Here is a 13738-nt window from a genome sequence, read left to right as displayed (position 1 = left end):
CAACCAGAAGAATTGGAATCAAATTATCTTGCTGCAGTAATTACTATTATATGTTATTGAGATAACATTACATATCACAATGAACATACTTGAAGAAGAATAGAATACTGAAATAATCCCAAACAATATGCAAAGGAACAGCGGCAGGAGAATCACGTGTACGCCCTTTTGCATAAAAGCTAACTTGAAAACAAACTGATTCTAATCAAAAACGAAAGTCAAAAAAATAAAATAACATAAAAATAAAAAAAGGCTAGAGCTGAAGCAGCCAAACAGATAATACCGCTCAATGCTAGGCTAGGCTAGATCCACATTTTGTTAAGGAAAACAGTTAACATAGAGAAACAGTTAGTTAGTTTGTTGGGGGGGGGGGGGGGGGGGGGGTTGTGTGTGTGTAAACAAAACACTTAAAATAGTTTGATGAACTATCCAGGATAAGCAAGTATCAATCTATGACCACGATGAAAATTGACCAAGCCATTAAGCCAACAAAGAGGACAGGGTAACTCACATACTATACCATTTACACAACTTAAGGTATTGGAGATCAGTACAGATTAGAAGGTTAACTCACATACCAAAATTTCATTTCAATCAAAATGAAACTATGATTTCAATCAAAATTACTGATCATCATACCAAAATTTCATTTCTAAGTGAAACTATTTCGGATACATAAATGAGGTTGTGTATAGATAATCAGAATAAAAAAAAATAAAAAATAAAACTTTAATTAGTGATCCAAAATTAGTTTGTTATGAGGCACTGTCATTTCCTATCTACCTTCAAAAAATGGAAGATAACATTTCAAGCTCTCAATTCTAAGCCACCTATGAAGACTAATATCGATTACTCGATCTGTACTGACTTTTTGTTAAAGATGTACTTTAATTACTCTCTATGTCAATACTAAAACTTAAAAACCGTAATCAAAACAATATTCATCAACTTTAGACAACATTGTGGAGATAGCAGCAGTAAAAACAAATACAATACTATCAATTGAATTATGCTGAAATCATAAAAAAACAAAGGAAGTTAAATCATACAGATATAAATTTACCTATGGGAAATGTTAAGATCAATTGAAACCCAATCACAACAAAATCCACCGATTCAAAACCACAAAACTGCAGACATCAATAAAACATCACCTCTGAGGCTCCGATGAAAAATCTCTTCTCCTCTTCTTCCGATCCCAACAACGCAAGACCTCCTCTCGTTTTCCTTTCTTCAGAAAGAGATGAACTTCTAAGACAACACACATATATCAATTTGCTGGTTAAAAACAATTTACAATGACATAGGGAAAAAAAAAAAGATGACTGAAAATAAGAAACAAACCAAAACAAAGCAACAGGCTGACTCAATAACCACTTTTCTTAAATTGGATTGCATTTTTATATGTTTGTTATGATATAAGAGACTGCTTTGGGCTAATGTAGATAATAGAAATGGTTTTATCAACTCAATATGGATATCAGAACTTGGAATTTAAAGAATACGCATATGCATTTACATGTTAGATTCTATTAATAAGTTCCCCATCGATATAACATACAGTAAAATCATAACTTGAAACCTCTCGAATCAATAATCAACAACCCAGAACCGCAGACAAACAAACCCCCCCTCAAAACGCAGATACCTATACCAATTCAAAACCACCAACAACAAAAGACCCACTGAAAAATCAAATCACACAAAAACTGACAAAAGCAATAGCTGCAGAAGCAGAAAACTTACACACAAACTCTTGGCAAACTCGCTAAAGCCACAAATTCGGTACTGTTCAAACCAAATCCTCTTCTCTCTCTTTCTCTTCAAACACCACAAACCTGTTTTTTTTTTTTTTTTTTTTTTTTTTTTGGGCTTGAACTTTTACAGAGACTGCAAATGACAGAAAACCAATCTAACATCAATCGTTTTCGGAAAGACGATTATATCATGAAAATCAAACAAAATCAGTTTGGGTATGTGAAGAAAAGATGGATAACGACGATATTGATGTTGATCTTACAAAGTCGAACTCTTACCGAGTCCTCACTATTGGTGATTCTGCATGATTGCCGACTCTGAGGTTACTAACAGTGATTCCGGATGTTGATAAAGGCTTCCCGAACACAGCAGATTACACGTCTTGCTTTATATACTCGGGCATCAATTGATAAGAACAGAAAGAAAGGTCTTTGTTTCAGCTCTCTCTCTCTCTCTCTCTCTCTCTCTCTCTCTCTCTCTCTCTCTCTCTCTCTCTCTCTCTCTCTCTCTCTCTCTCTCTCTCTCTCTCTATCTATACAAAGCAAAAAACACGCACCCGATCTCTCTCTCTGTGGATCGCCCTTGATATCTCTCTGGATTGGTCTCTCTCAGACCCGATCTCTCTATCTCTCTTGGAACTTCTGGAAAGGTCAGTGGAGGTCAAAAAACCGAAGGCATTGGCAGCTTGAAATTGTAAAGCAAAGCCAAGGGCAAAACCACCTTTTCCACACCCAATGAACATGTGTGAATAGTAATCTGAACTTTCGTATATTAGTAATAACTAGAAAATTCTCCCGCGCGATGCTGCGGGTTTATAAAACTTTACATAACCATATCCTCACTAAAGTTACAGACCTTATATTGCAACAAACAGGTTTGTGATGATTCTTCCTGAACCTATGGCACTATAGAACGCATCATTTGAAACTAAAAATTGGAACACACATATTAAGAAAATTATGAGATAACTAAAAAATAAACTACAATCTAAACCATAGCAATCATCATTAAAAATAAATAAATAAATAAAAACAGGTTCTCAAAGCTTGAACATTGAATCTTAAACAGCTCTCTAGAAACATAAGAAAGAAGTGATCATTAATAGGGAAAGAGAATTACCTTGGTTCTAAGGGTCTGGGAGAAAAATATCAAACTTTCTAGATTCCTAGTGGCTTCATGAAGCAAGTTATCAGCAACCTAAGAGAAAAGAAATACATTAGAGCTTGTAAAAAGCACAGCGACAGATTTTACTTGATAAAAAAAACACACACACACAAAAACCATCAAGAGATAGCCACAGAAATACACTCAACTCAGAAAGGAACAAAAAATGAAATACAAACAAACAGGTAATAAACAAAACCAATCATATTCGACATAAACTAAACCAGAAATCGGGGAAGTTGAAAAATGAATACGGCATCTGAGGCTTTAAACTTCTACTAAAGCTGAGTTTACTTCTTATGAAATGAGCAATCTATTTCATAACTTGTTTTTAACCAAACTAAGTCAAATTTGTATGTTTGTGTTTCATAGTAAATAATCACTGATTCTGCAAATTTTGATCTCCAATCACAATAAAGAAGGCTAGGTTAAAAATAGATGAGCATGGTAGGCTTGAAATAATTTATGCAGCTGTACATTGTGTGAGTAAATCAACAAAACAATCTCAAACTAAAAATTAGTGCACACTGTCCCTTCATATATGACCTCTCTTTCTCTACATTAAGCTTATTTTGTTCAGTTTGTATGAATAGTATTGGAATTTCCAGGATTGAGAAGAGAAATTTCCAGGATTAATAGAGAACCTCAAATCCAAATCCGAATTGGCTGGAGACATCTTATATTGATCAAGTGATCAAGTTATCACAACCTCAAATCCGAATTCTCAAACAACAAAAAATCACAACTCTACCTTGTAATTTTTTCAATCAACCGTCCAGAATCGAAACTGCAGGACAAACAAAACACCCAAAACATCAAAACCCATATCAGTCAAAAGCCAAAGTATTGAAATCACCCAAAATCAGAGCCTCACCTTGAACCTTTTCGAATCGATCACTCAAATCCCAAACTCGAGCACAAATAGTACCGCTAAAACATCAACACCCATATCAATTCAAAGGCAACCACAACCAAAAACCCAATGAAAACCCAAAAACATAGAAATCAATAAAAAAATACCGTCAGTCTGTGTGCCTCTCTGATTAGAAATTTGGGGCTGGAGTTAAAACCCAGATCCCTCTCCCACTTCTTTCCCTGTGTGCCTCTCCAATCAGTCTCGGGATGAAGAGCAACTAAAGTCGTGCTGAGAAGATGAGATGAATTCTTTATCTTTCCTGAATTTCACCTCTCTCTCACTCTCTCACTAATTCTCTTCATGGTTCTCTGGATCGTTCTTGAACTCTCACAGAAGCCGTACAGCTGTCGGGGTAGACCGGTAGAGAGCGAGAGAGAAAATATCTAGAGCTGTAGAGGTGGCTTTTTAACTCAGACTGAATGGCAGGCATGACACGTAACCCTCCGGCACTGTAACGGTAATTCAGAACAAAACAAAGGTCAAAAGCGTCAGTTTACTGTTCACTAAAATGAACAGGGCTTTCTGGCTTTCTGCTTTAGATGTATGTATAATATTACGAGCAACAGTACTCTCGCTTTGCTGCGGGGTGTGAATAGCAATCATGAAATTTACTATATATCAAAGATGAGTTCACTGTTTATTAGAGTACTGTTCATAGGACAGTAAAGTGACGGTAATACCCTCCTTTTCCTGTAGACTGTTCACTCGGTTACTGTTCATAGGACAGTAAATTGGCTGTTTTGCCCTCCTTTGATATTTTATTTTGGTTCTTCTGTGCGTCGATCTAATCTTCTACAGTCGGCTATTGCTGTGTAAATGATTTTAGCTTCTTCTCCAGTTCTCCACTCACCAATCTGCAAAAGAACAACAACCAAAAGCAAAAACAAACAGAGAGAAATACAGAAAGAGAAACCTGAAGCCCTCCTTTTTGGACATCACGATCTTCTTCATTATCAAAGGTATTGGCTTGATTTCTTCAAAATCAGTGTATAGCACTCTTGAAGAGTAACGCCAAGGCGCGGTAAGTGATGTTGGGTATCTTCTATTTTATGGGTTCTTTCATTTATCACTCTGAAGATAATAATCTACGATTTAAGAGTTGGAATTTAAATTGGCAGCATTTGCAGTATTTTGAAGGCTATTGATCTTGAAGAAGACCTTGATTCTGAGCCTATTTGCCTTTTAATTTCTGAGCTGTTAGTTCTTTCTACTTTTCACCGAAGACCCTAGACCCTATTTCTTGACTTCATTTCTGCTTCTGAATTTCTGATTAATATCAATTCCAACCAGAGAAATAAGTATTGCCGGTCTCAATTCTGACGGAGGAAGAAGCAGCTCTAAGCGACTCAGGGTACGTAGGAGTAGAAGACAGACTGTGACTGTAAGTGGGCTCTGAACCATCTTCGTTTATTTCATTCCAGTAATTTTTGGGTATTTATTGCTGTTATAATGCATTCAAACTGTGACTCTTTGTTCCCTTTTGCCCAAATTTACTTACTCTCTCTTTGAAAATGGGTTGATCTCAAATTGTGTTTCTGTGGCTTGCACTTTTTCATTGATATTTGATGTAAAGGTTTGTAATTTCTTGCAGAAAGTCACAGACCCATGTTTAGTTTTTGACTGTGAATATTAAGTTATTAACTGATGGCCGATTGTGATCACGGAGTAATTTCTTTTGTGGTAAACACTCTGTATTTGGCTATTGATTTATGTAGAATTGAAATAGAGAAAGACCCGCATCTTTTTGTTTACCAGATAGACAGACAGATATTAACTGATAGCACTTCAAGCTCAACTGTATAGTTTTTGACTTTGCAAACATAGTGCAGAAATATGAAAATCTGAAGAATATATATCGATCAATGAGAGTAAAGCTATGTTGTCAGAGAAAATGCTTTCCATTGTTTTGTAACAAATACATGGAAACTTAGTACATCACTGACCAAATATATTACTTGATGTCAAAAATCTTTCTCCACCAAATTATAAATACTAAATACTCTATATGCTCACTAATAAAAAAAGGAACATGTAACTGCATCATGATGTTGAGCATGCAATTGATAAAGCATCAGCTAGAGAATCTATGTTTCCACACATTGATCGATAATCCTAAATTGAGAAACTAGACTGATTGCTTTGGGATAGAACCTCTTACTTCAACAAATATTTAGTATTTACTGAATGAAGTAACAGAGGAGAAGGATTAGATTGTTGGATTTTTATCTGGTTGATAAAGATTAATTTTTGATGTGTGCTTCTTCCTCCACACATATTATTATGTAACTTATCCTTGGAATTATGTTATTTGATGTATTTTCTCACACAATAATGTTCTGCTTATCTTTAGGCTGTGGTGCAGACCAGATTTGAGGTGGAACAAGCTGCTCACTATCTGATAATCAAGTGTCAAGGAAAGTAAGCATGTCTAAAATTTCACAGGATACCATCTTCCGTTAGTATAGATATAACTAGAAGAGATTAGATTCTGCTGTAGGCCGTTACTGAGGAAACATGCAAGTCTGCATTAAAATTGAATATAAAAACTAATGATAGTGAAAGTGCCTAAACCAAACTGTATTGAGTCTTAATACCAAATCAAATGAATCTCTAATTCTCTCTATCTACCAAAAAAGTAAATAAATCAAATCAGCGTCTGCAGCTGGGATTTGTTTTATAGATAAGATGTTTGGTGGTCTGGGAATTAAAGGGACAACACAAGACAAGACAAATTTATTTTTATTATTGTTAGCAGCCATTTGTCTCAGTGCTATTTGTTTGCTACATTCTACTGAACAATCTGATGTTCTTGAGTTGAAAATCTAATTAGGCTGTAATCATAAGCTATGTTTTTATATTTTGCAATGCTATTTGTCTGCTACATTCTACTGAACAATCTGATGTTCTTGAGTTGATTAATTTAGTTTATTCCTTTCGAGCTTCATTCTTTTCTCAGTGTATATACTCAATTCACTGCTCTCTTTTTTTGTCCTGTTTTTCATTTATGATAAGATTTTTTTCTATCTACATATATTCACTTATCACCCTTTTTTCTCTTTTCATTCTGTTTTGTGTTTATGTTTATTTTTTTTTTTTCACTCATACATATTATATAGGGTAGTAATGTACTGAAAGATATATTGTAGCTATTGAATGAACTGTCATTACATGGCTCCTTTTTATAGCTTGGGTTATAGAGTATTCACTTCTTTACTGGTTTTCTCAATTGAGGCTCTCTCAATACTTTGCATGTTTTTGTACAATGTACAGTAATGAGAAACTTTAATTCAGGAACGAATTTGAGACTTAGGATTTAGGGTCATTATACAGGAACTGAAACTCTGAGCCTAACTTTTCTATTTTTAGATATCATGCAATCTATTTAGGGTCCAATCACTATTACATTGGTTTCTTTTACAGTCCGCAGATTATTAAAACTCTGGAAATCATTTTTTACTTTCTATTTAGTTTTTGTTGTCAATTTAGTTATATCTCTGCATTTACCTCTATGGTTTGTGTGTGAATTTCATTGTTGTTTTCTTTGGCTTTTTCAGATCTGACCTTCAAATAAAAAAGCTTCTGTTTTTTGCTGCTGTTGATTTGTTTTCAGCTTTTTTTTTTTTTTCCTTTTTGGTCATGGCCTTTGTTCAACTTCTCTATAGTCAGATTCTTATTTACACTAAATGCATAACATTTTACGTGTTTTTTCCTCCGACTTTGGGTAAATGATGTTCCATGAAATATGGTTAAAGTGAGTATCTGTCTCCTCTTTTGCATATTTCAGGATTGAGAAAAGGTTGTTTTTATGTTTGAATGGCTGGAGTTGTATCATTCAGATAATGTAACTGCAAAGACTTATGTCCTTGGTGAGTGATGCAAAGGCTGTAAAATCCCTTACAGCAGCAATAATGTATAGCCACACCCTATAAAAGTAATTACTGAACTTCGCATAGTAATACGTTGGATTGTTTAGGAACATCATTTACTGAACTTCGCATAGTAATGTATAGCCAGCTCTGTGTATAAGTATCATATGATTTTGTGAATTACAATTTGTGTTTGTTTAACAAATTCACCAAGCTGTTTCAGTTATAAAGAGTTGCATATTTATCCATTTGGTCATGTTATTCCTTTTGAGTCCTGTGAAATACACTTGCTAAATCATTTGCTAATTATTTGACATTTTGTTTGGTTATGCCATGTAGACGAATAATGAAATGAAAGTGGCTGAATTGGAAGCTAAACTTGGTATTGAGATAAGCAAAATTGAAGCCCTTATTTACTGGCAAGTCATCCAAGCTACTAACATTTTGGCGACCAAAGTTGATTTGCTCAGCGTGATTTCTTCCCATGTCGCAGAAAAGAAAAAGGGATTATGTTTTAAATATTTTAGAGCATGGCACCAATGACTTATGAAAAAAGGAACTATTAATATGTAAAAGGTTTTTAGTTACCATTTATATTTGTTCCAAGAGTGATTGTCAATAACAATACACAATATTCTTATAATCCCACTGGTCTGTCTGATAATGTCAATGCATTACTATAAAACCCGCAGCAACGCGCGGGCTGCTATTTCTAGTGTACTTAAATTTAGGCAACTTTCACTCTGAACTGAAGGCTTCCCTTTAATCCATTGTTCCTTTTCCTACTCCCTCTTGTTCATCACCTCCAATTGTTAGTATAGAACTAAACTTGAGAGGACAAAATAGTACAATATCACTTCTTTCCAATATGGATAGCAGCTGGTAACAAATAGGCTATCTTAGTTTAACTTAATTACAGTTGCTGCTAGAGCATTTTCCAGAAAATAGTTGTTTAGTTGCTCTGGGTATGTATGCACAAAAGGTGTTAGCCGATCTGAAGACAAAGTCGTCGTATTCATGCTAACGCCAACACAATTCATCGTATTCATGCTAACGCCAACACAATTCAGTAGTGCTTGCTTTTCACCTGAACATCTGTGACAGTAAGGCAACCTCTTCATCATTTGATGCTTCAAGAATCTGAGCATAGAAGAGAGTTAACCTGCGGTCAACTTCCATAATCAGAATCATGCCAAATATAGAGCATAGTTTGTCTGTGATTTCATGTATATACTTTTATATTACCAAAAGTGGACATTATTTTCGTCATTTTTTCCAGAACAAAAAAAAAACACACCAAGGTAGAGAGATTGAGAAATACAAAATAGAAAACATAAATGTGCGTCAAATTATTAAAAGTGAGCACATAGAAGAAATTTTTAAAACACTACTATAGAGAAAGAAGTGATAGCAGAGAACCAGAATCAACGCAGTTTGAAGAATGAGAACAGTTGAATTGTGATTTCCACAACAGATAGGAAAACTGGTGCAACAGAAACAAAACTAACAGAAAGCAAAGGCTTTATGCCACACATAATAGAGATACAGAGTTTGCTCAAAACTAATTACCTCCAGTTACCCCTTTCAATCGTGGCAGAAGCATCATCTATGTCACTTGTTGTCATTGTTTGAATCCTTATGGGATGCTCACTGCCAATAGCCAAATTTTCAACCATCATTGTCCTTGTCTTTCTTCCGACAGTTGTGTGTGGATTCACAAAACTTTTCAAATTGACCCAAGATTATACTATTTCCAACAATCAATTATCAAGGACACAAATCATATATTAAACAAAATATCTCTCGATCCAACTCCCTGCACATAACCTTCCTGACCTATTTCAAGGAAAAAAAAAAAAAAAACTTTCCTAACCTGATTTCTCTAGTTTTCAAATAGACTGAAATAGAATTATATATTCAGCAACAGCAGATGTCTTGAACCAATCAGAAACAAAAAAGCAGCAAAGAAAACAACCTAGTTCAACAAAATCGCAAATACAATTAAAATGCTTCGAACGCAGTTTCCTGTCCTTTGCCAAATCCTCTTTTCTCACCCGTTAGCATGAGAATAAATGATCTCAGGTGCAAGATGTGCCTGAAATCACAAACCATAGAATTTGAGATTTAGTCTGACCTAAGGCCTCGTAAAGGTAAGAGAATGAGTTTTGAAACTGTTTTACTTACCGAGATAAAACCATGCCTCAGAGTCAGGTACATAATATCTAACCAGAAAAACTGTTTGACGAAGCACACGGTGCACACCTGATAAGAAAAGGAGAATACCCTTAAACCTTGTTGTCATAGCTTTTACATACTCCATGCATTACTGAGTTAATTCTTTGTAAAATCCAACATTTGCAAATAGAAATTCCTATTAACAATGCAATAAAGCTCAACTTCAAAGTAGTGCTTTACGTACAATCCAAAGCAGAACTGTTGACTGGCTCCAGAAGTTCAAATGACTCTTTCCGAATGATGTATCCCTAGCATACCTAAACCTTTCTGAATCTGCAATACAAACACTATAAGGTATAATCCAAGAAGTTCTTGCGACTAAGAAAGCTTAAATTTTGTCAACCGGTGTCTGAGATGAAATTATAGATTGCAAAAAGGAAAAAAGTACAGGCCACAGAAGCTTAATTTGTACGAACTCTTGATATGTAAAGAAAGTCAGCCTGCAGACTAACTAATTAATTTGCATAGTCAAATGAATATCATGTTGAAGAATGGATGCATTTAGCTTTAAAGTGAAGAGATTGAACGAATTTACCATTACTAAACTGGTATCCAACTATTTTTGTCTCTTTCTCCCAATACATCCATATTCTTATGTGTAGTCTAGAAAAACAAAAACAATGAATTGTAGAGAGAGAGAGAGAGTACCTTGTGCCTTCCCAAAGCGAAGGTTGTGATGCAGTAGAGCACATGAAAAACTGCTAGCACAAAGATAAATACATGGAGGTGATGAATCCCATATGCAGATAAAAGGCAACTTTACATATGAATTCAGAGTTGTATTAGAGAACATGTGCGGCAAAATAAACACAGACGAAACAAAGCACACTCCAATACTACTCATGATTGAAATTTATATGAAGTAAATTGTAAATTTGGATGGTGCAAGTATTGCAGCAACAAAATGAATTATTAACTCGTAAAACTTGCAACGTATAGTCATCAATTGGATTAATGTGTCTCATGATTTTTTTCATTATGATGGATGAAAAGCTAAATTTTGAAAGAATTTGTATCTATTTTTTTTGTGGTTTTAACATGATCTTTTAATTAATCAATTTGTAATATAAGGAGATATGAAAATAAGAAACAGAAATAAAGTTAAACTGACTCATACTTTCTATATGTTATGATGAATTCAGATTCATTGAAACACAGATTGCAAAAACTAAAATCAGAATAGTATGAGCAATAATAATAATAATAATAATAAGATTGAAAAAAATTAGAAGAATAATAATTATTATTATTAAAATAAAAAATAACAAAGAACATGGTGTTCAAATAGAGGTGAGGCTGTGCACAGATAAATGAAAACAGGTGTATATAAACTTCAAAAGTCCGATACATACCAGATATGATACAGATATTGTTCTATATATCAAAAGTGCAAGATTGCTCTATCTCCGGAAAGAAAAAAGGAAAAAAAAAAAAAGGAACATGGTGTATTTCCAGATATTATCCAAATCCAACTAAACTTGATTGCACTGCTGCACATAAAAAAATAAAAGTTAACAATATCAAGATTCTTCAAAAAGTTGCTAAACATAAAAAACTCAAAACACTCAATAAATTTGAGATAAGAACCAATCTTTATCCTACAGATAGAAGCTTTTACCTGAAACTTCACTTAGCTTTGACACACAGCAGATAAAGTTATTGTTTACTTCTCTGTCCTTGCTAAGTGATTTACATTTTTGAAATAGAGCTGAGGCTGCATACAAATAAATGAAAACAGGTCTTGAGTAAAAAAGAAGAGACTAATTGAGAAGGCAAGCAGTAGACCTACTGTTTCAATAAAACAATGTCCATCAGCATTTCGTTTTAGCAAAGAGAGAGGCAAAATAAGAACAAATTGGTAACATGCGCACCTTGACGGACAAAAGAATCCTTGGCTAGCCTCCAACCATATCCAAACACCATTTAAGACTGAGTCAAATTCTACCTATCAACAACTCACTCGAAGAAGATTGAAACCTGATTCAATTGAAATTAGAAAAAAAAAAAAAAAAAAAAAAAAAAAAAAAAAAGGACAAAAACTTACACATGCACAAAGTCTCAAACTTGGGAAATCGATTGAAGCACCACGTTGATGATGACCTCAGCTCAGGATGAAAACTGAACAGAAATCGCTGAGAGGGGAAACTTTTCATCAACGATTAACATGTGAAAAATCTCTGCAAACTACCTCAATTTAATTTCACTGTTGTCTGTACCTCTCCAAGCAGAACTTATAGATGAAAATACATTTGAGACTGAAGATGATATATCCTCCAGAACATAATTTAGTGTACATAGATTTATAAAGACAGTATAACTTACAATTTTGTTGAACTTCTCAATTGTTGCCAAAGGTATCGTGCCAAGCGGAATAACATTCCTAGTTCCCTCAATCTGAAATTTAAAAAAAAAAGAAAAAAGAAGGAAGCTAAGGTGACAAAATTGAAAATGGCAATAATTGGGAAGTCACACAACCGCCAGTGTCATTATATTCAAGGTTTATTAAATAATATGTGTGTGTGAATTACATAATCTGTATTCCATACCAGAAAAAGAATAATGCACGTTGAAGATAGATGGTAAAATCGCCTCACTTTCCAGAAAAAGAAGCTGAAAATTGGTGACTATCAAGGTACCTGCCTCTTCAGTATTAATAAGAACAACGCCATATCCCTAGCAGTAAAATTTTGAAAATTAGAAAAACCTTGAGAATTTGTAAATTGCAGAAGAGTAATTGTGTATGGGAGAACTCAAAATTGCAGAAAAACACTTGAGTTGGAGCTTACAGTCAAGTTTACATATATGGTAATGTGATCCTGACATGTCTAATTATCATAATTTCTTTTCAGTATATAAAGCCTCTCATGTTTTCTTCTTTTGTTTTTGTCATAACGGAATAGAAAACTTACACTAAAGAGAGACAAACAAACACACTGCCCTTAATCCTTTTGCTGCAATTTATATACTTCAAAAAAATAATTCTCATACCTTTGAAGCTTCCAGCGAAAATGATAAACACAGTTGGAGGAGTAATGCCTGTCCTCCATAATATAAAAGGAAATAAAATTTTATCTGATGAACACGCAATTATGTGAGCACAGGTCATAATTTGTCAAAAACACAGAAAACCCAAAGAATTTTATCTTCTACACAGTTTTTTCATCAATCAAATAAAGAAAAATCATGAAATCCAAGCCTTTTGCAGTGTTTCCAAGTAATCAAATAGAGATATATATGAACTATCCACCAAGAAAGTCTGTTCAATTACACAAACACAAAAGCTTTAACCCTCTCAGCAGATGCAACCAAAGCCAAGAACTCAAACCTTAATCAAAACAATAGCAACCGTTACCAACTTCAATCCAAAAAAAAGACATATGAAATCAGAATGCATGCCAACAAAAGATTAAAAAGTCACAAATTGTAAGATACTCAAAAGATTAACAGCTATGAATCTGGAGGAAAAAAAAAAAAAGAACTGCAATCCAAATTTCAAATACGTACCCATATCACTCTAAATGAAAGCTTTATCCTATAAGTTAAATTTCTTGAAAATTGTTGAAGTAGAACTGAAATTTTTGCTGAGATCGGAAGGCGTGTCTCAAAATTCAATATGATTAGATCAATTACTGACAAAAAGTGTTCAATAACTTTTACGACTGGTAACTACCTATTTTTTGGTTTAAAATTTTCAAGCTATGCTAGGTGTCTCTTTATAAAATACCGAGTCTTTACTATGTATGGCCTTTTTGGTTGCTGTTAATCAGATGTCATCAAAGATTGGACCTTGTTGTCTTAG

The 13738-nt window shown here is 34.1% G+C and overlaps 2 protein-coding genes and 1 long non-coding RNA gene across 16 annotated transcripts; 1 reads left to right on the top strand and 2 right to left on the bottom strand.

Annotated features, from left to right (window-relative positions):
• Positions 1 to 2661: 2661 nt before the first annotated feature.
• Positions 2662 to 4288, bottom strand: LOC112176730. The gene is made up of 4 exons (XR_002927074.2): positions 3943 to 4288; positions 3797 to 3852; positions 3674 to 3709; positions 2662 to 2955 (listed from the first exon to the last, which is right to left on the bottom strand). It is a non-coding gene; the product is annotated as an uncharacterized LOC112176730 (long non-coding RNA).
• A 344-nt stretch (positions 4289 to 4632) lies between these two features.
• LOC112176728 lies at positions 4633 to 8368 on the top strand. Of its 14 annotated transcripts, none has more exons than XR_005803003.1 (6): positions 4633 to 4797; positions 4966 to 5034; positions 5129 to 5219; positions 6189 to 6256; positions 7675 to 7769; positions 8044 to 8368. XR_005803003.1 is itself a non-coding variant. In XM_024314787.2 (6 exons), the coding sequence occupies exons 1-5, from the start codon at positions 4655 to 4657 to the stop codon at positions 7681 to 7683; spliced, it is 432 nt and encodes a 143-aa protein (XP_024170555.1). In that variant the 5' UTR covers positions 4633 to 4654; the 3' UTR covers positions 7684 to 7704; positions 8044 to 8368. The 14 variants fall into 14 exon arrangements, 4 of the variants coding, with proteins under 4 accessions (XP_024170555.1, XP_040366354.1, XP_024170556.1 ...); XR_002927073.2 differs by having other exon boundaries at positions 7623 to 7769; XR_005803009.1 differs by lacking the exon at positions 8044 to 8368 and adding an exon at positions 5430 to 5518 and having other exon boundaries at positions 4633 to 4859; positions 4957 to 5034; positions 7623 to 8037.
• On the bottom strand, positions 8359 to 11421 carry LOC112177528. Its single transcript, XM_040510423.1, has 6 exons — positions 11392 to 11421; positions 10124 to 10212; positions 9889 to 9966; positions 9759 to 9799; positions 9274 to 9354; positions 8359 to 8844 (listed from the first exon to the last, which is right to left on the bottom strand). The coding sequence occupies exons 3-6, from the start codon at positions 9919 to 9921 to the stop codon at positions 8604 to 8606; spliced, it is 396 nt and encodes a 131-aa protein (XP_040366357.1). The 5' UTR covers positions 9922 to 9966; positions 10124 to 10212; positions 11392 to 11421; the 3' UTR covers positions 8359 to 8603.
• Positions 11422 to 13738: the final 2317 nt, after the last annotated feature.

Source organism: Rosa chinensis, chromosome 7 (assembly GCF_002994745.2).
Source record: "Rosa chinensis cultivar Old Blush chromosome 7, RchiOBHm-V2, whole genome shotgun sequence".
Classification (NCBI taxonomy): Eukaryota; Viridiplantae; Streptophyta; class Magnoliopsida; order Rosales; family Rosaceae; genus Rosa; species Rosa chinensis.
This window is presented reverse-complemented; position numbering and strand designations above follow the sequence as displayed.